Consider the following 25908-nt stretch of genomic DNA (forward strand, 5'->3'; position numbering starts at 1 on the left):
ATTTTATCCATGTGATATATCGCTAATGAAATCTTAAAATGTTTCATTCGGTACACACAATGGGAATAGACGAGACAAAAGATAGAGAATTTTATTTAATTTTATTGCGAGCATAGCGAAAAGAGTACGGCTGTCGAAGCAGATCCCACGTCATGACAAACCGGGCGTTGAAGTCACCGGTGACTTGTCTCGCGTAAGGCCGATATAGTCACAATACGTATGCGCTCGCACCGTTACGAAAGCCCAAGATTTACAAGTAAAACAATAGTCATATGAACAGCACTCCGTGCAATAATCCGGAAGACGATTTTTCATAAAAGAGACGAGCTTCAAAACCGCTTGCAGGAATGACGTACGATTGGAAAACTTTCTGCAGAAAGGACGTATAACTTGGTGTTAAATAAATAGATGCCGAGTTTATTTTCTACGTAATTAAATGATCGAATCGTTGTCAAGCCTCTCTTTAACCCGTCAACCGCATCATTTGTTAACCAAAAGCTCCTATCGATCGTAAGATGAAAAGTCGACGAAGACAAACGAATGCCATACTGATTCTATTTTAATCCTGGCTGATACAAAGATAGTCTATTTGTAACGGAAGTGATACGACACGATAAAAGACTGAAAATAAGTAAAGAAGGAATCCAAATGAATACATGACTCGCCTTTTCCTATCAACGGGTTAAGATCCACTATCATTAGCAATTCAAACGAGGCTAACATTAAACAACTAGTCCTACATACCCTATTCTTAAAAAGTTCAACTTACCACAACTTTTTAATACTTCTACCTTTTGCTCAAACTTGTACAAATATTTTTAGATCGATAATTCAAGTCAATCGGGTTTTTTCTGCGTACCGGTCGCAGTCGATGTAATTAATACATGTCGGTTATCGAGATGCTGGATGAAAATCGTTCAGTGCGTGAGCGTGGACGATCCTTGGCGCCTGCATATTTGGTCACCAGTGCCACCTACGAGGATGAACAAGCGTCCCGAGCCTTGTACTCGTTTTCGCGTAGTTGCGTTGCATAACGCCGTTTCATTAAACCGACTATGAAGTCCACGTTATACCCATTCAGCCGTTGGCTGTGTGCCCCTCCATTTTCCATGCGTGTCTCCGCAACGTGCTCGGGAAAGGAAACGGTTGCTTCCACGCTGTTCGCACAGCTGTCAGCCGCTCTCGCGTTACACCCCTCTAGCCATCCATTTTTTTTCAAATGTATCCACACTCGCTCGGTTATTCCGAAACGATATTAGGCGTCGAACTCGAAATCGCGATTGTACACGAGACTGCGTTTTCAACGAAATACCAGAACCACCGACTACCAGCCGGATGTAGATTTTTGAAACGTTGTGCCTCGAAGGCAACGAACTGCGACGATTAGGATATTTAAGACGCTTGAGAACCAAACTAATTTCAGGCTACGTTCGGATTGTCCGATTTTTTCCACGAATTAAATAATATACCTTTCGCAGCGTTAGCGTACACGGTCAACGTAGTCATTGGCCTTTGGTTCCTATGAAAAGTTGAACGTACGTGTTCTCGGTGTCTGATACCGGAAATCCAAGAAATCCTGCCGATAAAGAAACGCGTATTTATCTTTTAAGTTCTGAATTTTTCACCGTTTCGTAACGCTATTCCACGGGGGGTGAAATAAACTTTGATACGATATGTATCGGGCAGTTAAACGTCGCAAGAATTTTGAAACTTTTTTTCATATGGAGAAATCAAAGTTAGGGAAATTGATTTATCGCGAGGGAAGTAGGACGAAAGAGATAAATGACAAATAAACGTTCGACGAAATCATTGTGAAACGTGCGTGCTCGCTTTCGACGACCTTGAGAATGGAGAACCACTTAAAACGCGAATCCACAAAGAACGCGTTGTTGGTGACGCAACCAGCGAATTTTAGTCTCGTTGTTATTTTTCTATCGTGTTGACAGTAATTTCAACGAGAACTCGTTCTAGACGGCTTCTGCGCCCTTGAATATCCGCCAACGTGGTCTTCGTAGTCTCTCCACGCAACGAGATATTGCGCCATCTTGGTGTCACCGCGATTAAAAACGTAAAACTCGAAGAGACGTTTAACAGGACTTTATCTTTGCATCTCGATGTTATTAGATACATCTGACATAATAAATCCATTAAATGAATCCAGTTAATGAATCGAGTAAACGACGAACGATTTATTTTCACTAATCATCCGATATGTGTACGTTTCGCTATGCTTCCACTCCATTAATCGTTTGGACCGATATTTTTATTTTACAACGCTGAGAACTACCCCTCAAGCGTTAATTATCAAGATACCGAGAAAACCGTCGATATTGAATAGCACGGAGAATAAAGGAAGAGCTTAACGATACAGCAGTATATGTTAATGTATATGTATATGATATTTATTAAAACATCTCACCTGTCGGATCACCGGTCTGTCTCCCAAAATATCCAATTATCAGCGATGTCGCGATATCCAGTCGTTTCTGTCTTCTTGGGAAAAAAGAGAACGACGAATCTTTTTCACTGTTCGTACGAAACAACGAATCGAACGCAAACGAAAACGGAATAAAAGGAACGAAATGTCATGAAGAGCAGGATGGCGGAAATCACTTTTCAATGAGCACCGAAGTTCGTCGAAATCACCAGTTCGATCTGCCTCGTGGATCCGGCTCGTTCATCATCAACACTTCCGGTAGCACACGAGACTCGTCGGAGAGCGTCGAAAACGCGTTCTCGCCGGCCATAAAGTCCACCTCGCGCACGTCGACATCCCCAAATCGTGACTGATCCCTCGATGACGATTCTTCTCGCTCATTTACGAGACTCCGAGTCTCGACGATTCGTTCTATCTAGTCAGGGGAGAGTCGATCGTTATCGCGCTCCCGTATCGTCAATTTCAACCCTATCTTCGCGAACGATACTCTGATTCGCGTAACTTTTATGCCAAAGCAGAGTTAGATGCCCTCGCGAATATTCTTCGTCGAATGGGATATTCAAATTGACTGAGTTCCTTAGGGTTTCTGCTCGTTTTATTATCATCGATTCCACGCTGTTGTTCCGCGCGATAGATCGACCTCCCCCGAGAATGTTCCCATACTCTGGCAGAAATTCTTTTCATGTGTTTTATTATCGGCACTGCACCACACACCTACCGGCGGTTCGTTGCTTTGGAAGGAAGCAGTCGAGCATGAAGAGAGCCGAGCAACAGACAAATCCTCTGCGATCGACGCGAGGCTCGAGACTGCACTGCTCTTCGTCCTCACGGTCCCTGTTACCTCTGTGTTCCCCTCACACAACTCAAACGGGGAACCTTGCCGAGGTGAGAGAGGGAGAGCCACGAAGAGAAGCAACGAACACCACTTCGAAGTGAACGAACAGAGACAGAAAGTTTCATTCGTGGTGGGAAAAAAAAATGACGATAAAATGAATAAGTTTCGAGGAACTCTTGAGCCTTAAAGGAAGGAAATAACACGATTCGATTAAATAATGAAAATGAAGAGGAATATTTGACACGATGTTGTCCTGTGCGTGTGGAAGAAAGGATGGAAAAGAGACACGAGGGAATGAACGTTTGCATGACGAAGAAAAAGGACCTGTAATGATCTACGGAATATTTGAACGATCGACCGATAGGGCGCGACACCGAAGCGTTTGTCTTTGTCTCTGGATCCCTGAACGATGGATCGTTCTGCGAATTAAAGTTTGGTATTTTTGGATGTTACGTATCCGTTATTCGCTTACAATTTTATTTCCAGGGTTCGAACATATTCCATGCTACTTCTATAGTATTTCTTTCTTTTGTTCAAACTTGAGGATTTCAAGTCTGGAAGTGTATGAGATAGAAAATTTGAATGGATCAGGCTTTGATATTTTTCTCTATTTTTAAAAAGTTTCTTTGAGCTTTGAAAATATACAAGGCCAGAATATTTCTATCGTGACGAATATTCTCCAACTATAATCGGCTGTAAGGTACTTTCGAAGTAGGGGTAGAAGAAGTTGAAATGAAAGAAAGAAAGTGTCCGAGTGTGTAGAAATGAGAAGGATAGACTATGCTTACATCATCGCCCGGGTTAGATGCTGTACCACTGCTTCTCTCAGGGGTGTAGAGGAATTTTGCAACTTTTCTACGTTCAAACTACATGTAACATCGCTCCTGCGCTTTTAATACATAATACTATACTTAAAACATAATTGTGTATCCTAATCAAATTTATATAAATCTAATACTTTTGTAATACGTGTTAACTTTCTAAAGAAATAGCGATATATTTCAATTATTCTAAGAATTATCCTTAAATATACTTTAATCACTGATTTTAATTCGTTTTCTTTTATCTTGGTACTCAAAATAGATCTTTAACTTCTAACTTAGTTCAAATTGCATTAAAATTCACATTTATTAATTATAATAAAACGATGAATACTTATAATAAGGGTTTATGAATAGAAATATAGTAATAAAACATAATAGTGAGATAATATTTTAATTAATATTTTGATAATTTGAATAGTTTGAAAATTTCTAGAAAATTTCAGATTACTTTATCGAATCTTTTCCTAGAACACTTTGTGCTGTTTTTACATTTTACAAACGCACATTAAAAGATGCAACGACGAATATAGGCATTATATTTTATATGCAATAAAAGAACAGATACAGAATAAACCTATCACCCAATGCAGTATGCAATGTTTAGTCGTGTTTCGAACTTTGGAGGCTCTAGAATCCTCTTACCATTTTAACGTCATTTCCAATGTTATCGATTCAGCGTAAACTAAGGAACGACATGTACCTACATATGTACATATCTGTGCTTCCTTCCATACCTATGTCCGATTATTATGTAAACTACACCTATAGGCACTCTCTCTTTTTTGTTTTATAACCAAATATTTATATTTTGCTGATTTGACATTATTGGTATGTTATTTGAATTCGAGATTAAAAAATGTGCACGATTGTAGTTCGCGAACGTTTTAACTCGAATCGTAATCGCAATGCGTACCTCTTTCTCGTGGAATGATTTGGGTAATTGATATTGTTATATAGGAATTATTCTTTAAAAAGCAATATCGAGCTAAGCGCTACGAACAGTTTGAATGAATTTTGTACTTAAAAACTATTATTTTTGTTTTAATGATTTTTTAATGTTTTTAATGGTCGACGCGATGATCGAATCGAACCACGAAAATCATATTACTATTCTTAAACTTTATTTATAAACTTATTTAAAAAAAATACAAATACGTTCTAATTAAAATTCCATCTTCACGTCTGAAAAATAAAAATTTGCGAATGTACATATAAATGTGATTATACATTAAGCATAAAAGAATATTTACCGTTTTGCTGGAGCCTCTGCACTTTTCTTTCATTTTCTAGATTCCATAGAAATTCTTGAAAGATATGTAATGACTTATTAATACTAGTTTTTTTGTAATCTTTTATTTTCTTCGCATTCAAGTCGTACGTTTCTTGTTCGGTCTTATCTTTCACGTCGAATTCGTTTATTTCTTCGATCAACGTTGCAAGCGTTGGTACTTTGTCTAGCTGGAATTTGTCCACTGCATTTACGGAGAATGGGATACAAATTTTGCCAGTTTTTGGGTGAACACAAAAAGGAGATTTCAAAAGATGGTTCAATCCTTTGCTGACAGCTATATCTAATCTCGGATAGGCATACTGTAGCATTACTTCTTCTATCAAATGACGATATTGATACCATTTTTTATCTCCCTAAAATTACACGTTCAATATCAAATTATTTCTGTCTATTCCTGTTAGAGTTTCATAAGTATTATAAAATACCGTGGTCTTCTTGTTCTTAACATATTTCACAAATGAGTCCCATCTGTCCTTGCTGGAACTGCATTGCCCAAAAAATGCTTTTAGTTCTTGTCTATCTTCATCATCGGAAATTATCTGCAGAAATTTTTCCATTCCTTCGTCTGTTCCTAATATATTTTGTTCTTCTATACAGAATGGAACAAAAACAGCTTCTATCATTTCCAGCGCACGTCTAATATTATACAAAATTTTACTTTAAATGGCGATATAAAAGAAATTGAAGTTGGGTGTAATTCATATAATAATAACATACTTGATGGAGTGGTGTATTCTATCACCAGGTAAATTCACTTTCTTTTTCATATATTCACCACCTTCTACAATTTGCAAATACTCTGCTACTGCACCACGTTCTGTTGCAGTCAGGCTGCGTGCACTAGGATCGCATACCCAGCAATGAATACCTCTTCTGCCAGAAAATACCCACAATATGTGTTTGTATCCAAAATCCACTGAAATTCAATGCATAAATAACATACACATATTTTTAATAGCTTACTAATTACACTTACATCTCAAAGCACTGTCTAAAATTTTACAAGCCAATGCCATAAACTTCCAGCATTTACAGCAGATATCTGCACCGCTGCAACATGTTCTTACATCATCATAGTCGGTCATATCTATGTCAAAAACCAGTTCTCTTTCAACAGGATGAAAATTTGTTTCTTTGCGTTGATCCTTTGGACTAAGGAGAAAAAATAAGAGGATATTTAATAATGGTTAAACATCTACTGACTTTGTCATAGATACCTGAGGTTGTATACCGCGCCTATATCAATTTTAAAGGGAAGAAGTCTTTTAATCTCATACTCCAACTCCTTTGCACTTTTGAACGATTGGAAACGAAGATAGATATCACCTTGGAGAGTGAATGAGAATTCTCTGTGGGTAAATACATTCACTGTAACGATATAATTATTTCAGTAACGATATGGATTGAAACTAATTCAGATTAACTAATCGTAGAAATCAAGAAATTATTGTTAGTACATATCAGAAACATTAACATAATTAGAATACCATTTCCATAGCTGAGCCAACGATAATAATCGTGAAAGGGAAATAATCTTGTATAATAAGTGGGCAACAGATCAGCCAAGTTCGCTACGTCTTCCATTTTGCTTGACAATTATGTTAAAAACTTGACAAGTACAAATTTTCTTAAACTGTCACAGATTTCTCTGAGTTTTGAAACATCTCACTTGGTATAGGTTGTGGCGGGAAAAAGTGCCATAAAACAAAGACTTTAAAGACCATACTTCCTGCATATTGTATTGGACGTGACGCTCTGATGGCCATAAACTATATATGAAATGGCGCGAATTTTAAATCTTTCCTTCGTATCATAAATTTTCAAAAAATTAACGCGAATACTTGGTACGAATTATTTTCTAAAAGATTAATTTATAAAGATAGTCTGAAAAGGATTTTTATATTCAAAAGCTTTTTGGGGAGGTAGGAAAGAAAATAAAGAAGAATAGTGTTCTGAATGTAACATTTTATTTTCTAATGTCATTACACGTATATTGAATGAAATTTAAAGTGTAATACCTTTAACCCTTTTACATACGTGCAAAAATAGAATCGTTCTATTTTTGAATGAACATTACTGGTAGGAATGTATCGTTGAACTTATCTAAATAAAAATCGTGGTCGGTGCTTCGGTATCGATGTCGATGATTATCATCCTATATGTGTATGCAATTAGAATTCTTTGGAAGAACGACAGAACTTTTAAGTTACGTGAAATCTCGCCACATCACGAAGGACAGAGCCTGAATTTGCCTCTCGAATGTCATCGTTAATTGTTCGACGTGTATACTTGCATTCTTCCAGCAATTTCATCGGAGAGAAAGAGCAAATTAATGTAAGTACGAACTATGAAACGAATGTTACTCTCGTATATTTATTATGTACAATTCACTGCGTATCCATATTTCATATGCACGTCGCTTCGCGTATAAAATAAAGACGAATAACTTAATTAAGAAACGTGAGGATTTAATCCTTTTTTTCTTTTTTTTTAACGGGACGAGGAGAATATGCGTAGAGTTTGAAGAAAGAATAAGATATATATTTATATATATCGGGATACGATTAAACTTATGATACAGTCTTCTGACCTGGTGTCGATAACACACAGTTTTCGTATTTAAATACGTTCCATTTGTAGTTTGCGTAGCAAGTGCACCTCTGGTTTGCATTTCGTAAACGTCTCATATAATATAATATTAAATTAATTATTAACTATGATACCCCAGCCCGCAAGAACTGTACGGCGAAGCTTTCTCTTCAAATAAAAGTATCTATCACGCGTTATAGGTTCGAAATATACACGCTACACCCTTTTCGATAGTACACATATGTATAATATTACAAACAAATTGTTTATCTCAACGAGTTACTTACAATTTATCTACTATACTTCCGTAAATAGCATCTTTTGCGTACAGTAATACGAAGTTATAAATCATATCTTATGAAGTTCCTTAAAGCTACAATATATATCTTTTATAATATATATTTAATAATAATAATAATAATAATAATAATAATATATCTTTTTTGTGTCGTTTCGACGATTAATATAATCACTATTTACAAACTTCTCCTCTCTTTCTCTCTTACTATCGGCAACATGAATAATAACTGTAAAACTCTTATAATAGATTCTGCTTATAAATAGATAAATCTTAAATATCATTCAATCGATAAAAACTCTTGAAAAATCACCTAAAAACGATGGATGACAGTGTGCAGTAACTTTCGAAATGATCGATGAGAATAAATTCAATTAGTGAAATACAAGATATCACTGAGTAAAAGGCGCAGTTGCATTACAGGTGAGACTTCGATGACTTAACATCAAAGACACGCGAGAATAGGAAGAAAATATAGAAGAATAATTCGAAAAACTATCCTTAAAACATAAAAGTACGGATTCGCGAATTAAATTTTCCTAACCGCGTGACTATTAATAAAAAATATCGACTGACTACTTCAGTCATACTTGTCGAACGGATCCTTATTAATCCATAGAAAATATTCACGCAGCAAAGCAATTAAAAAGTACGAAACAAACTCTTGAATTCTCTATCCTTCTTTACATACATTTCTCATTGGGAGGAGATCATTCTAATCTGCATCGAGCCTTTCACGACTGCTCATTTGCGACAGTTTGATACGGCCAACTAGAAGGCAATGAACGTACGGTTCAAAATAATTTTGAGGATCCTGCGAGAGTTTCAATAATCATTGGTAAAAATAGAAATTTTCATTCACAACTTCATTCGTCGTTAGCCTCCTATTATTATTAAAGACATAAGAGTTTTCAACGTGTCAGTCATTAATAAATCTTTTAATTGTTTCGAACAATGCACAAAGAATTTTTCGTGGTCCGTTCCTTTCATGGTCTTTGATTCTTTATTCTAAGATCTCCAGGAAGTACCGTATCAAATATAGATCGTATCGCAAAAGGTCACGACAAAAATGATAGAAAAATATAGTGTAGCGAGACTGTCTCTCCTCCTACTGTTCCTGAGGCACCTTTACGAGAACAGTTCTCGTGCCTTCCGAATCAGAGATGTTAATCTTGAGCTCGTTGGTCAACATCTCGAGCTTGTCCACCACCTTGGCGCTCTTCTGCCCACCTGGATTCGGTGGGGGCCAAACATCGTCCAACGGAGGTTCAATGTACTTCCTGTTCGGTTTTATCGTGACATCCTGTTTTCCGCAGAGCGTCCCTCCGATGTGATCGGAAGACGAGACGCATTTCGGCGGTGGTTCCGTATCCATGCGAGGACGTTTGTAGAGGGGTGGCTGAATCGTCGGGCTGTAATCGTGATCCAGAAGGCCCTCGACCTCCTGCAGCAACTCCTCGCTATATTGCTGCAGTTCCTCGTCCATCAACTGTTTCGTGTAGAGTAACGTTCGAGAACGACCTGAAACAAATGTTAGTTCCAATATAAGTATTATAGAAATAGAGCTTCGGCATTAGAAATTTTATAATAAAGGGGATTATAAAAATAGAGCTGCGAAATTAGATCGGGTAGAAATAAGGATGATAAATTTTAGTGAAAATATCGCGAAACAAATCGAGTGGAATTTCCAAAATCTCGCGATTCTACGCTTGGGATTTTCTACGTACTTGTCTTCAAACTACAAGTATCGTATTTATAAGCTTGCCGTTATCATTCGTGCAAAGTAAGTATCGTAGATAAAAACTTGTGACGCGGTTAACCATGAACATTGCATGCTCAATATGATGATTAGACAACTCGGTCTGCGTCTGGTTTCGTAATCAAAGCGAGCAATTGCTTACGAATCACTTCACGTAGGAGCGAGCGGTCCTAAGGTATTAGTCTCTGAATTTTAACGAAGGTCGATGACATCCTAAGGCTCTCGTTATACTCCGTAAAAAATCAAGAGTTACTACGCCAATGAATCACGGGCGAAAGTCACGTAAAGAGGAATTTCGTTTGTTCGAACTTTATAATTTATCTGAGAGGAAAAAATGACACAATCTCAGGTAACACCCAAGATACGACCGAGATAGTGCAATGTGAAGCGAAAACAATAGAGCGAACGGCCGTGTTGGGAAAGTAGTTAAAAGAAGATTACAGTTCAATGAGAAAGATCGGCCAGTTCAGGCATCGAGAAAGGATCCGAGCTTTCCCGTCCTCGTTTAGAAAGTAGCTGAGCAACTTCTCGATTTCCTGCTCTGGTTTCACCATTCCGCAGTCAATATCGATACCATACCTATTGATTTCGAAATCATCGTGTTTGCCGCTTTATCAAGGTTCATGAATTTCTGATAAAGACTCACTCGTGAATTGACCAAGATTTTATATACTCCCTTAGATGATAATTTAATAAGTAATAATACGAGTGTTTTAAGAAGTTGCAAGTTGTAAATTGTAGATTTCTGTCGCATAGCTTTTACAATTTTAGCAACAAGTCAATAATATTATAACTTGAGAAGCTTTTACAAAACTCGAAGGGCTGATAGTCGAATTTTAAGGCTAATAACTATTATAAAATTTCAATCGCGTAAGACAGTGTTGAGCGAAAAGATGTGGAATTGTTCGGAAGAATAATAAACAAGAGTAATTTACGCATCAACGTATGACTTGAGATCGTCGAACGAAAATTTATCAGCTCGATAGCTTGAGCGTGCTAGTAGAGCGAAGGATATGAAGTAAATTCGTTTCGTAATCTGAAATACCGCTGATAACAATAACATATCTGTGTGACTATTTTTTCGAGGTGTAACTTCAAGTGTATTCTGCTGTTCTAGCATGCGATGGTACAGCAACGCGCATTAAAAATGAGATTGTTGAGAGAATTATTCGAATCAAATAATATCGACAAGCACAAATGAACGATTTAAAAGAATAATTAAGAAGGAACAGTAACATTAGAAAAGAAAACAGAGAGAATTTAAAAAATTGTTTGGATGTTCTTTACGCTTCGAACAGATATCAGAATTACAAACTAGAGATTACGTAAAATATATTCACCTAACGTAATTCAATTATCTGGGGTTACTTAATCATATCTCATGATAATGAGTTCTTGCTCATACATGCTTTTGCCGTTTCGTCTTTCTTCCATGTGTCCGAATTGTCAATAATTAATGGCAATCGGTATTAATATCATTTGTGATAAGTACGTTGTTTAAATTAATGTCAGTCGTTTATTTTTCGAATTTTTCGACGTCATTGAAACGGCGTGATATTACCACAAGAATATAGAACGTGGAAGAAGAGAAAAGAGAATGAGCTTCTTTTTCGCCGTTTCGTTTTCCATGCCGGTAAGAAGCCAGTCGACCGTGCGAGGCCAAGATGCAACAAACCTGCAGCACGTGAAAGCAACGCCAAGGAAAAAATCAAATATTTAAGAGGGTTGTGCCTTTCACGATCTCGTGGAGTTCAATGTTCTCCAAGCTGGCCCGTGCTATCGAATCCATTCAATCTGCGTGTAACCGCTAATATAACGGTTCGAAAAGCTCGGACGAATACGCTGGTACCATTCACGTTTATTTTTGATATAAAAGCTGGTAGGCTAGTGCGCGTAGAATCGATCGAATGCAAGATCCAGGAAATTTTCTAATCTATATGATATCCAAGCGCTCGATCGGTTATTATTTTGGAAGATCTTGAAATCGAGATAAATATATTGACACGTATGGTATGCATTTAAAAAAAAATAATCACGACTGATTTTTCCTTGAAGATCCTTTTAAGGTATTGGATCTTCTTATTCGAGAGAGCTAAATTTAAGAGAGCGGCTAATTTTATGAATATTTCTCATGGACAGAGTAAAAGTAATAGAAATCTTGAAAATATTCCTAAAGTGATTTGAAACCACTCAAATCCTTAAAATATCTAAACAAGCTTGGTACAAGTAGCTATAACAAAATATTATCGACACGATTAATTACCAGGAATTGCACAAATATTAGGATATTCTTACACAATACTTTCGTTGTTAAATATCTGCTCCATTTATTAGAATGCTCGATATACAAGTAAAATAAAGATATAGTATACAAAAATTCATGAAAACGTCGTTCAATAAATCTGTCCATGCAAATCGTTCGATTTGTCCATCGTGCAACAGGGTCAATTCCAAGACTATTACTATAAGCAAAACTATTCTTTCGAATTCGTATGAATAATGACACGACACGACTCTTCGTTAGTCATGGATGAAGGAAATATAGGAAACTTACCCGCTAGCGGCGGCATTTTCTCTGGCTGTTCCTGCTCTTGCGCGAGTTCGTTGTTGGAATTGGAGTGTGGCCGTAGATTCGGCACGGCGACGAGAGCCAACGAGAGCAACAAGACCATCAGACAAGTGGCAGGCTGGGCGCTCTTGTTGCCTTTTTGCAACAGAGCCTGCAGCCTCTTTAGTTGCCCGGCCAGGCTCTGATTCTGCGACTGTAGAGCCTTAATGCGTTTCAGAAGCGTCATGTTCTCCTCTGTGCACTGCTTCACACGATCCTCCAATCCGTCCACGTACTCCTTTTTCCTCTTTCGCGAGTCCTGCGCAGAGATCTTGTTGCGGATTTTACGTCTGATCCTCTTGAGCTCGCGCTCCTCGTGCTTCGTCAGCGGATAATGAGTAGGCAGCGTGATTCCTTCTTTTTGGAGCAGACGCTTCTCCTCGGCGTTCAGTTTTAGCCTCGGGTACGGAGAATCCGACTCCGAGATCTCGTCGCTCGAATTGCAACCCTTCTCGCTGCTCGAATCTTCTTGTTTGATGTTCATCTGCGGATCAAACAGAAAAAGGAAAAGTAAACATGCGAAAATCACAGGTTCAGGTTGATAAAGTTTTGTGGTAATCAGTGATATAGCTATTAAAAGGATATTTTAATATTATAATAAGTAGTATTTTTACAGCTACGAAGAGGATGGACGAATATACGTTTAGATGCAAAATCAAATAGGATGATTTTTATAGTATGAGATTAATCGACGACGTGCTGGGTTTTAAAACTGATTCTCTGTAAAGGATGATAAATGTAACTTATCGTGGTCTTCCCCTGTATTCTTCTTACGTAGTTATCTATAATTACGCAATTGAAGTCTGAGAGTGAAAGTTTCTAAAAGTTCTATTCGGATTCTACCAATTATAAGTCGATCAAGGTTTTGTTTTTATTTCTCTTAAGAAAAAAAATTTATAACGATCTAGAATCTAAAGTTATAATTAGAACGTAGACGAGTTTTATCCACGATTCAAGTTAGATACCTGAACTGGTTTATTAATGATATTAGCCTGGTTGATCTTGAATCCTTTGAGATTCCTAGCTTGCGAAGCATTGATGATCTTGATAGTTCGTACTTCCTTCATGTCTTTCAGGCTCACCGGCAGTAGAATCGATCTTGGATTACCAGAACCCATTGGCGTGACGCGTATCAACTGCCTAATATTCCGTTTCCCATTGCACGTGATATTACGGACGTTTATCGTGTTACTTTCTGCAGATGCGACATGAATTTGTTGTTGCTTCGGTGCTTTTTCTGAAACGAAGGGTTTTATTTCTCGCTATATTCGTCGTTATTTTCGACGTGACCTTATTCCCCCTAGAAACAGAACGTTATCAGATATTTTTTGGAGCCACAATCTGATCGAGCTTGTCAATTTCAAACAGATATTATCGCTTCGTTTGGTTCCGATAACCGTCCAAACATCTGTTCAAATCATGCGCCAGTTTCGGATCTGTTGAACTTTAGATTTCACAAATGGATGAGCAGGAAGAGAAAATGTGTTTTCATGCTGAGAACGAGAGAAAATCGCGTTTGCGACAGCACAGATGTAGTAGTACGTATCGAACGTTACAGAATCCTAACAGAGCTCACTGTTTTCGAGATATTTTGATTGAAGAGTTTTGCAAGCTTCTGCCAGATAGTTGCACGACGTATTAGGTGCTCTGCATTGAAAACAATTTTCATCTTATCTTAGCATTAATCTTAAGATCGACGATTTATTTTAAATACATTCACGTTCCCTTGATCCATATATAGAACTCGACATCCACTGACTCATCCATGAGGTAAGCATGTCCGAAATCAGAAATTATGTACCTCCTTTGCGCGCACAATACGAGCATTTCTCTTTTATTTATTTATAATCTTTTCCATTAAAAAATATATTCCTATCGTTCATATAAAACAGATACAGAAATTTTGGTTTTGGTCACGTTTAACTCACGCATGAGTCAATATACGATGTGTGCTGTTTGTTAATATTATTTTATACAATTATATCATTATGTATGCCATGTAATCGTGCTAGTATGGAAGCACAGTATGTTTTCTCAGGCTGCAGATGTATTATCCTTTAACCAACGTTGAGTATATCTCAGACTTGAAAATAATTTCATGTTATTCTTACCTAAATCGAGAACCGGTTGCTCCGTCACAATGGTCGTGTTAGCATCCGCCAAGGTGTTTGTCGGGTTCACTACAGCCACGAGGGTGTGTTCCACGTCCATTTCCTCGGCGACATCGGTGGCAGGTGATCCGATGTTGGAACTAACCACCGACCTAACAGGACTGTCCACGCTGGCCATCGATTGAATAGGGCTGCCCAAAGAATCGAAATCCATGACATCCTGTGGACTACTCATTTCAGAGTTGCTGATCTCTAGTTGATCCTCCTCGATTGGTAGGAACGGGCTTAGTTGTTGCTCGCAGGAGAGACTCAATGCGCTTGAAAGTCCGCTGTCCGACGATGAAGACGGGATCGCGTCCAGGTCATTGTCGATCAGATTGAACTGATTATCCTCCAGCTTGAAAATGGAGTCCAGGAAGTCGTCCGGGTTGGTTGGCCATTCTTCCGCCTTGAAAAGCAAACGGAGAACAGAATGGAAATTATTTTGCTGCGTTTGATGCGCAGTTCAAGCTGTAACATAGATGAGATCGTAAATTGGTTACACAGTTTGTGAGTGCCGAATACTCTGGATGCCTGCTGAAGGCTTTCTAACGATAAAATGCGATTCTTTTTGTTGTAATGATCGCTGCGGGGAAAATACTTTTCGAGCTTTATAGATACATGGTTGAATTGTTATCCTGGTCTTTTACTCTGTGAAATCTTGTAAAATAAGCGAAGCATGTTTTCTCTCTTATTTGAAATACATAGTACTTATACTCAAAGTATTTAAAAGAGGCAAGATCATACATTGTATCGTGTCTTATGATCCGTAGCTGCGTCGTGTGTCGTAGAACGTGTAGTAGAACGAGGTAGCGACTCGTGCTATTTTATTTGTAAATAGAAGAAGCTGAAAATATTAACGACTGCTTCAAACTGGGGAAACGAGGTAGAGAAATTCTAATGCAAAATACACATGTGCTTTTATTTCAATATACCGCATAAAGTACGATTTTATACATTTTATTCCGATTTTATTCCGTGCTATAAAATATAAGTACGTATAATCTGCACATTATAACTTATTCAGGCCAATCTCCTTCGTTTGTTTCTCAACGTCGAAAGTTTATTTGGTGCTGCATGCAGAGAACCAAGAATGCATTCAGTTTGTTTTTAATGGTACTTTTACTTTGTTGCATCGCAGCTGCACTCGTCCGTACGCCTATGGCGTTCCATTTAGATCAGATTATTGACCCGATGGATCTGCCCACGATAAAACGATCAGAGGCGGCTCTTAAGCTTGATGTAAGCGAGCCATATACCACAAATTCATTGCAGTTTCGCCATGGTGACGCATTGCGATTCAGCGAATTTAACTTTTTAGCTGTGTAACACACATGACTATAATTCATAGTAATCGAATTCCGTAGCGGAGTTGCATCGCGTATCGCTGGATTGCGCCAATCTTCGTATTTCCAAAAGTTGAATGACACAGAAGTTCGTGTGCATTGCAACGTTAATGATTAGAACCGCAGAATTTTAACCAAATTCATATTCTTGAGAATATAATCGAAAAAGTAGAACATCGGTAGAAAGTCACTGTATCTACCAAGTATTATAAAACCATACTTTAAATATCTATTCTATATATCTTTTTCGTATTATGTGCAGTTTTGCACCTTCGAGTTTCCTCTGAATGTGTGAAAATCCGCAGTCTATCGATGACGCAATGCACACGAGTATAGAAACTGCACGATGCGGATCGTGTAAGATGGCAGCAATTCACGTCTCTAATAATCTACATTGAGCCTTATGTTCTCAATAGCGGAATAGATGGTGTCTATTGCATCGTTAGAGGTATAAGACCCGGCATATACCAGCGAAGTGACATCATAGCGATGTCGCATCGTGCGATCCCCGTATAGTCGATGTGCGTTGCATTAGCAATGTAGATGCACCGAATCGTACAACTCTGTCGTACAAAATCGTATGAAAACGTGACCATCGCATCATTGGTCCGTGTCAGAAATTCTACAGGTGCAATTACCAGTGTTTAATTCCTAGAATGCTATCTGTCGTCGGTGCTGATCGATGGCTGATGTTACTACAGTTTTTAGAATGATTGAAATAAGATTCCATTGAAATTGTCAACAACGCGAACAATCTACGTAACACTGTCAGGATGAAACGCGCAAATACGATATAATATTTCGCAAAAATGAAAAATTATCGCGTAGTACGTTTCATTCTTCTACGGCTGCCAGGGCAAAATCTGTAAAATTCGTGTGGCAATCAACGTGTTTAAGAAATGGAAGAAAATTGCTTCGTTCATTGAATATTGCAGAGAGACTATGCTTTGGATATTTTTGCAAAGCATGTGCATTTTGTACATTTTAAAATTTCCTGTAAATGTGTAAAAGTTCACAGCCTATCGATGTACTACGGAGAGTATAAAATTATTAAATCTTGCACAGCGTTACTGATGCGAAATCACGACGTTGTATGGTTCATCTGCGTCGAACCTTAAAGCTCTCGTTGAGGATGGAAATAACAGACTCTGTTAATGCGTGCTCCACTTATTGTTAGATGTCTGGATGAAAGTTAGCTTAATCGGTTTAGCGAAGCTTGAAAAGTGGCCGTTCGCGTGGCGCTTGTCGCGCGAATCAAGCGTTTGGCCAATGCCGGGTAACCTAGTTTTCTAGTAGCATATGAGGAATGGTAAATATAGTCAAGTAGCATGGAACACTGGTTCGCTTGAATTTTAGGATTCCGCTGGTGGACTTTTAGAATCGTAACTAAAAAGGAAATAGAAAGGGAAACGGGATTTTAGAAAAGGGAAAATTCTCTGATTCTGCGTCGTACACGACCTACATTTTATATGAAAAACACTGCTTAACGTGTTTATTGGTAGGATTTTTATTGTCATAAAAAATTATTTTCATACAAGATCTACATATTGTACAATGTACGTGGTATTGGATATATCTTGTGATACATTTTGAAAGAATTTAAAAATAAAGCGTGAGCTAACGCAAAAGGTTCCTCTGTTTATCCGAATTTCTCTGGGACATCTTCCTGCCTGTTCACATTTAGCAGATCTCGATTTTATGTCCCAAATAAAAAAAACAAACAAAGATAAAAATTGGGCGAAAGCCGAGAAATGTTTTCTTGCGTTTGTACAAACTACTTCTTATTCGCAAATTGGTAAGGTTATTACGCGAACCAATTACGCAAATGCAGAAACACTTGTGTATACCGCAAGTGGCTGTTGTCTCATTGTTCCCTTCGAAATCGAGGAGCCAGAATTTTTTAGACTATTCACAAGAAGTCCCGTAAGGTAACGGTACTCCTCGTTCGAAGGTCGCTGGCCATGACGAGTAGGTTCCCATTCTCGTTTCGATTCAATGCATAAAGATACTTAGTACCTATTTGTGTCTTTAGCGATGCTGTAAATTAGTTGAAAACATAATACGGGCTATTTACGTAAATACTCGCAGTTGAAGAAGGAATTAACGTTAAATATTCTACAAGTTCATCTGAATTAATTGATCTATCATACGTAATGATCATTGTGTACACAAGGAAATATCGTTTTTATATCGAGTTGTAAAGCAGAAATAGAATGCATAATTAAATATCGAGAAGGTATCAGACATTTCAATATGGCGGCTGCTGCAGCAGCACGTGCATTAGGCTATACCATATGTTACAAAAAGTCTCGATGATTATGTAATAACGACAAGTACGTACGTTCTCTCATTAATCGATGAAAACAGAAAAAACGTATTTTATATTTGTAGATCGAGCAACTTTCCAGTTTCTAGAAAAGCTTCAGAGGAGAAACAAATAAGTAAAGCCAATAATGAATTGTTATCTTGATACTTTTATGTGGTAAATCACTCGATCGCTGATTACACGTGCTCTAATAATCCTTCTAATTGTTACATACTATCTCGTTAGACGTATTTTAAGTACAATTATCATTAAGTGGAAACGATGGAGAATGATGATCCGGAATTATCTTGCGACAGGTGCGTATGCAGGTTGACACGTGGGTCGCGTACTCCATATGTTAACAGAAATGAACGTGTTGAACGCTCGAATAACGGGAGTTATTGGTTAATCGTGGTCGTAACTTACATCAGTTACCGTAAACATTCGTGCCATTATATGAATTGTCGTCCTTTGAGGTTGAACTCTCTGTACGGATCGCTTAGTGGCTAGTTGAGCATAATTGAATGTAATGAAAGCAAAGGATAGTTAGTCCGTAGTCTCGTTAGTTGAACGGCGTATTGAAGACGCGATGAAAGTGGCACAAATCGCGGTGAAGCGTGCATACCATTGCTTTCCGAGCGTGTCCAAGTTTTTCTCCTCTCGCACAACGGTATTCATGGCAAACACATTTTTTGGCATTTCGCCGAAAAAGAGAGTATAGTAAGATTAAGTTGTCGCTAGGCAAATTGTGTTTGAGAAGTTTAATGTTTAATATACTCCCATCTGTTTGTACAAAAAAACGTGAACAGTTGCACGTGCCGGTTTCCCGATATTTTGAATATTCACCGATAGCATTGCGTAAAACATGAGTCGATGTTTGAAAAGGTTTCGCTAGCCTTGGGAATTATTCTACGTATTAGCATTCTCGATAACCAGCCGCGCCAGAGTTCAACTTCCCTAGTTAGTTAGTGATTAAACATCTTGGATTTTCCTTCAGAAACCAATCCACGAGATGTGTCCATTTCCCTGAATTAAAGTTTTCATTACATAAAGAATTATTACAGAGTATTTAACTATTATAGAGTGGAATAAACTATTCCAGAAACACGGAAAGGCGATGTTAATAAGCCAGTCATTTGATACAACTTGTCTTTTCTGCCGATGAACGATTATCTCTGCATGATCATACCGCGAAAAATACTCCGAGGATACAGTTCGTCGAAATCCCTTCGAAGAATTCCTACGATCGTGGTTACGATCGCGTGTAAAAGAAAACTGGTTTCCTTCGAGCGAAAGAAGAACCCGTTTGAAAGCGAGCGGGCTTCTAAGGAAAAAACCTAGCCAAATGATGAAAATGAGATAAAATCATGCATCGGGGACTTACCGCGATGGCGTCGTCGCTGTAGCTCTGATCTATGAAAGGCTCGTCCTTAACGTCGACTTTTAAAAACGCGTCTTCCCGCGGGAAGAGAAAATCCATCAGGGTGGCATCCGTCGACGACATCTCGACGACGCTTGTCGATTACTATACGGCACAAAGCTATCGTACACCTTGCGTGTATACGTATGTATGTGTCTGTATGTATTTATTGCACACAATGCACCGCAGCCACTACATTCCCATGAAAAACACCGTTTGTGCACTGCACTGAGGTGACACTCGAACACGATAAAGCGCACCAGTCGACTAATCGAGTAAAAGAGCCTGTCACTCGTTACAGACAGACGGACGTTTGGCCTCCTCGCCCCACCCTGAGGCTCTTGCTGCAGCCAGAGAGCGAGAGAGACCGGTTTTTCGAAGCTGGTTGCTCCCCTTTACTCGAACATTTGCTTCACTTAGATCACTCACGACGCTCCTTGGAGCATGCCGAGCAATTCGTACGATCTTACACCAGCTCCTGTGCACCTGTACCGCAAGGAATTGTTTATTTTGTTCGAGAATAGCGCAGATGCTTGATCCACGGCCGGGTATTGTCAATTGAACTGCCAGCGTGGCATTAAGTGCGTCACGTAAGGCCTATAACTTCGGGACTACGCGATTGGTTACGAAGCTTCTCACTAGCGACAGGCGATAGGTGGAGACAAGATACGCAGTACCGGCGTTCACTCGCGTTTCGAACCTTGAAAATTACATTTCGATGAGAGAAATTTGAAATTCGCTCGAAGATAGTGTTTACAAACCTAAAAATGCAGCCTCTTCAGTATTTAGAATGTTTGTGAATGAAAGTTAAACGAGCAGGAAAATATTTGTCACATTTATTGGTCAACCCCATGAATTTGAAAGTAATGATGTTACAAACACTTTTTATGTTTACCTTAAAATTTATTACTGTCTATATCATTTTGGGATAAATGAACTTAAGGAAGTAAGACATTTGTTTCTTGAGGACAGGACGTTAATCCTGTACTTATATAATATCAAGAAATTGGCAAAAGTGGAAGTAATAATACTGTCGTCTTTGATGTTGCAGAGTTAGCTATCTGAAAATGCGTGGCGCATTTCATGCAGATTGTTAAGTCATCTGTTAGAATTACAGAATAGTCATCGAAAATTAATTTCGCTTATAGCAGGCAAAAGAAGTGAAAATAATTGTTTTACTTCTTTTTGCATAGACAGGTATCTGTAAAAAATATTTTAAGGATTTTCCTGAGTAATTATTGAAATCTAAGTTTCAATCTGAAGAATCAAATCTTCTGATCTTCTTATTTCTATTTTATACGTTGTTTATTATTACTTGGAAGTATCGGATTTAGAAAGTACAGATAGTGGAATATTTAAAGTAAAAAGCATCTCTTTGCCATAAGCGAATAATGACTTATCACCAGTTTTAGGTGTTTTTGTTGTAAAAATATCAGGTATACGTAGAATCACGTCATTATTAGGATTAGGATTTCTGTAAAATATTATATAATAAAAAGTTTACTACTCAGTGTCCAATATCTTTTTAAACTTTCTTATGAAATATACACGTACGTGAATGTAAGCATAATAGAATAGTCCAATTGCTATAAGAAGTCCTATTACGTTTACAAAATGCCATCCTTTCCATGCATAAAATGGATCAAATGCGAATGCTCTTCTTGTACAAACTCCCATTCTTCCAGAGATTTAAATCCTGACAAATAATACTTATATGTGTAACCTAATGTTCGTAATTATTGTAAAACATAACTGTGCATTGTAGTTAGTGATTTTTATAGATTTGTCAATTTTAAATAAGTCGAAAAGTGAGGGGGAGATGTTCACGTTAAGGGATGTACTTGAACGAAAGCATGTCTCATAAGTATTTTTTATTGCAAGAAACGGAAAATTTTACTAAGTGAATTTAATAAGTTGTCTATGGATACTAGATAATTTGACATTTACAAAAATATATGAAAGTGTATAAATATCAAATATCGATTATTTTGATATGAGCTGAATCACGTCTGAATAATTTCTAACAATCACATAATATGGCGCTGATCATGGACGCCGTAGAAGGATTGTTGTCCGAAAATGGATTAAAAATATGTCAGTTCTGGTAGTTTACTAATGAATTAAATTTTCTGAAATGAGGCAAGTAAAATATGATATGATATGAATGATTTAGATAGTTACTCTTACTTCACTAAAAATTATTTTACGTTTTTATGTTCTTGAGGTTATACATTCAGTCATTGAGATAATTTTGTATACATCTGTTTTAATGAATGAAAAGTAATTTTTGTGACAGCAGAAACAATTAATGTTGCAGATGATGTTTAGATAGGAAGAATTATGTGTAACCTCCTAATATCAGCCATGGAGACTAAAGTAACTAGCAAGACTAGTAGTTTGAAAGCTCTTTTGCTGCGTGCATGGAGGGAACGTTGGAGTGATTTACAGTGGGGTATTAATATCAAAACTGTAAGCAGTCTGTTAATTACTTAAATACTTATTATCTATACTTCTCAGAAGTACTTTATGTTTCATCATTTTTAGATTTTACCAAGAGGTGTTAGCGGAGATGTATATAATTTAGCAGACTGTATATTACAGCAGGCATTAGTAGGACTTGGACCAAATCAATTAGTACTTTCATATTTGAAACATTCTTTAAGTTCTCAGGTATGTATCATTTATCAATATTTTGCTATTATCTTTTTAAAATAATATTTACATGTATAAATTTTCAGTTGGTCTCCTACGCGGCTGTGTTACAACGAATAAGTAAATACGATGCCTTTCACAAGCCGCATTGTATCTTAAGCCTTCTAGAATTTTTAGAGTCTATACAAGTAGGAATAACGTGCCGTGGTAAACCAGAGGAGGACCTTTTGGCTGCTGCAGTATTATCCATAGTACATTGGTTATTACAGTGTTATTTACATACTTTGACAAAAATGCCACAAAACAATCCATTGACGCCACAACCAACAGAATTGATGGACAAACCAGCCAGTATATTGAAGCAGATGCTTAGCTCTGATTTCCTTTGTGCTATGATGTATTTAGCCAAGTATGATGATAAAGATTTGTACATAGAGGTTGTAAAGAAGTGTCAAGAGATTGAAGCACTGTTAAAAACTAGTAGTCTCAAGTCTTCTGTTCCTATAGAGGAATCTCTAAAAAAATTGTGCAATTTGGAAGTTGATTGCGTAACGCTATCTCCTGAAATGTCACAAATGGAATCTTTAACTCATTGCCTGCAACCTTTGTTTGCAGTGCAGGTGTTGCTAAACCCTAGTACAGAGACGTCCGTATTCGTTAATCAAATGCTTATGGTCCAAAGACTTAAGAATTATACAAACGCGAGACTGTATTGCGAGATAATTCGTGCGTGTTTAATGTGTCTGCACAATGTTACTAGCACGTTTAAAGAATCGCAATGGGGAGCTTTCACTTTTCTGAAAGTACCCCTCATTTTGAAGGAATTACACGTGGCGCACACGAATGGGGACGATAAATTGGAATATTCGCAAGATATTCTAGACGCCTTCGAATTACTACTCCAATTTACTCCGCTTCTTGACATAGTGGACACTGCATGTTCTTGTAACAGCATAGAGTGTTTGTTAAATGCCCTGCAGAAAGTCAACTTAGTTACAGAAAAGCTAACGAAACAATTAAGTGGCAGAAGGGAAGGCGTTACCGCGACGTTACAGAAATTAGAATCGTCCACGTCCACACCCTCCATTCCTAAAGTAATTGTACGTGCGGAGCCAACTTTATCTGGAATTTTGAAAACCCTCAATGCAGATTATACAAAGATTCACGAGGCTCTACTTAGTATGTTATATCAAGTTCTGACTGGAAAGAGCTTTGAATTGATGTTGGCTGTAGCTACCGTGGAAGGAAAGTTGAAAACTTTTGTTACCAAATTAATTAAGTTCAATGAATGCAGCAAGCAAATCAGCGAACCTGTTCCACCAAAGACTGCAGCAACTAGAGCGATGTTGTTCGATATATCGTTCCTTATGTTGTGTTCTATAGTGCAAACTTACGGATCTGATGTAAGCTTTAATTGTTACATAGTATACATATTATACTTACATATTATGCTACATATTACACACTTTTATTACTCATTTTACCATAAATTAATGAATTATATTTTTCCAGGCTGTTTTAGAGGAAGGAGAAGGAGACTCCTTTTTCGAACAGTGGGTACGTGAGTGCATGCCCGAACGAAACCAACCAAAGTCGCCCCAAAAAATGCTGCAGAATATCGACCCTGCAAGGGTGGATGCGTTGTTAGCGCAAATCAATTCTCCAGAAACGGATTTGAAATCTAGTAATATAAAGTGGCATATCGCGTGTCAGTCGGCTATGGGGGCTGTGAAAGAGCTTCTCTGTGCGTGGGAGAGCGACGTACTTGGAGCTAGTGACGTTAAAAGAGCTCTAGATGGTTTGCGTGCAACTGCTTGTTGTTTACCAGTTTGTGCAGCAGCTTGGCTTTGTGCATATATGAGTATTACTCACCAAGATGCACTCTTGAAACCTCTAAACATGGTACAGCACTTTTTAACTCCGCTTCCTGGAGATGAAATGCAAGAAAATCTTAAGGAGCGGTTAGTACAGATATGAGAAATTTTTACAGATACTTGAGATTGTTAAAATTGTATTTGTATTTTAGATCGAGTTTGATGTCACAAATCATTCGTAAAATGCAGTATGATGTTCATCCCCCTACACAATCGAAAACGAAGGTGCTTTCAATGTCTCATAGGTATCATCTTAAAGCTTTTTTAATTGCTGTTGCTTTTATTTTTATATTTTCTATTTCATGTTACATCTTTACATGTGTGTTTTTGTTAGTATTATATCAAGGCAACCTATATTGGAGCAATTAGAAACTGTGTGGGGGAATATAAATCAGCGAGGGTGGATAAATATCCAGGCGACACAATCTTTGGAATCTTTGTTAAATACTGGTGGCTCCTTATGGTTCGTAACGAATATCGTGAAAGAAGTGTTAAAATATCGTTATCAAGAGGAGTTGGACCAAGCGGTAGATTTAGCGTTCGCCATTTTTCATCTCGACATCGAGAACTGTACCTTAGATCTCATCAACCATATCATTCCACAATATTTATATAACTCTTTACAGTAAGTTTTACTTACCTTAAATTTTCACAACAATTTTTGATAAATTCATTTATAGCATAGCTCGATATCTCTATTGATTTAAAACAAATCCTTTTCAGGAGCGAAGAACTTGTAGAACCACAATCCTCAGTGTTAGCGAAATTATGCGTGTACTGTATATTTTCTACGTTAGAATATAACAATTCGAATCCTTCTCGCGGGAACAGTAAAAAACGAGTTCGTCGAGACTTAGACGCAGATGAACTGGACGCTCTTGGCATGCCAGCGAACAAAATTTTAAGATTAAATGACGCAGGAGATTCTAAACCTATATTCGGTTCGCAAAGTCCGCAAGCTCAGGGTTCTACTAATGGTCAAAAATCGGTTGTGTTGAGGGACCCTCTTCTCTCAGCGTTAAATGCATTGTTCACGATATTCACATTTCTGGCTGGCAGAGATGGTGAAGTATCTCAGCAGACTCATTTTATACTTCAATTTTTACGTCTGATGGTACAATGCGGAAAAGATAGAACACGTATCGTGTTGCAGGGAATGCCACAAACATTGGTGAGTTTTCATACATATATGTTTATTTTTTTGTTTTATAGCAGTGGGTGAAAAATGAGATTTTTATTTTTGTTGGTTTGTTTAAGGTACCTTGCCTTCTGAAAGCATTGCCTGAATTGTTCGCGACTGATATTCTGCTAAGATTTTATGATATTCAAACAGCGGTTGGGAGAAAAGCAACGGCACGTGACTTATGTATGCTGAGAAATATCAATCTGAAACCCTCAAAATGATCTTAAGATATCGCTTGTATAATTATTTTCAAATACATGAATTTAATATGAACTTGGTTTAGATACTTTTCCCCTTTTTAATTGATAGATATTAGGCTGTAAAGAATTTACCACAG

The 25908-nt window shown here is 37.6% G+C and overlaps 4 protein-coding genes across 6 annotated transcripts in view; 1 reads left to right on the plus strand and 3 right to left on the minus strand.

The window, feature by feature from the left end:
• The window catches only part of LOC122574574 (cuticlin-3), a 69073-nt gene extending 65816 nt beyond the window's left edge, over positions 1-3257 (minus strand). Inside the window, exon 1 of one of the 2 annotated variants that reach the window (XM_043742293.1) lies at positions 2420-3257. Coding sequence is in view for 1 of the 2 variants with exons in the window: in XM_043742291.1 (XP_043598226.1) it covers positions 1470-1506 (37 nt within the window). In the remaining variant the exon portion in view is untranslated. Of the gene's footprint in view, positions 1-1469; positions 1522-2419 lie in introns of those variants that run through there. The other variant, XM_043742291.1, reaches the window with a different exon arrangement.
• Positions 3258-4380: 1123 nt separating this feature from the next.
• On the minus strand, positions 4381-7147 carry LOC122575250 (DNA primase small subunit). The gene is made up of 7 exons (XM_043743954.1): positions 6875-7147; positions 6605-6755; positions 6364-6539; positions 6105-6303; positions 5813-6023; positions 5347-5740; positions 4381-5278 (listed from the first exon to the last, which is right to left on the minus strand). The coding sequence occupies exons 1-7, from the start codon at positions 6969-6971 to the stop codon at positions 5259-5261; spliced, it is 1248 nt and encodes a 415-aa protein (XP_043599889.1). The 5' UTR covers positions 6972-7147; the 3' UTR covers positions 4381-5258.
• Positions 7148-7332: 185 nt separating this feature from the next.
• LOC122574903 lies at positions 7333-20406 on the minus strand. Its single transcript, XM_043743100.1, has 5 exons — positions 19827-20406; positions 14753-15200; positions 13607-13878; positions 12588-13125; positions 7333-9795 (listed from the first exon to the last, which is right to left on the minus strand). The coding sequence occupies exons 1-5, from the start codon at positions 19944-19946 to the stop codon at positions 9383-9385; spliced, it is 1791 nt and encodes a 596-aa protein (XP_043599035.1). The 5' UTR covers positions 19947-20406; the 3' UTR covers positions 7333-9382.
• Positions 20407-20570: 164 nt separating this feature from the next.
• On the plus strand, positions 20571-25844 carry LOC122574902 (mediator of RNA polymerase II transcription subunit 24). Of its 2 annotated transcripts, XM_043743099.1 has the most exons (11): positions 20571-20808; positions 20914-21059; positions 21644-22001; positions 22180-22331; positions 22407-22532; positions 22601-23917; positions 24027-24475; positions 24541-24633; positions 24723-25013; positions 25112-25559; positions 25646-25844. In XM_043743099.1, the coding sequence occupies exons 4-11, from the start codon at positions 22203-22205 to the stop codon at positions 25790-25792; spliced, it is 3000 nt and encodes a 999-aa protein (XP_043599034.1). In that variant the 5' UTR covers positions 20571-20808; positions 20914-21059; positions 21644-22001; positions 22180-22202; the 3' UTR covers positions 25793-25844. The 2 variants fall into 2 exon arrangements, with proteins under 2 accessions (XP_043599034.1, XP_043599033.1); XM_043743098.1 differs by having other exon boundaries at positions 20914-22001.
• Positions 25845-25908: the final 64 nt, after the last annotated feature.

This window comes from Bombus pyrosoma, linkage group LG14 (genome assembly GCF_014825855.1).
Source record: "Bombus pyrosoma isolate SC7728 linkage group LG14, ASM1482585v1, whole genome shotgun sequence".
NCBI classification, from domain to species: Eukaryota; Metazoa; Arthropoda; class Insecta; order Hymenoptera; family Apidae; genus Bombus; species Bombus pyrosoma.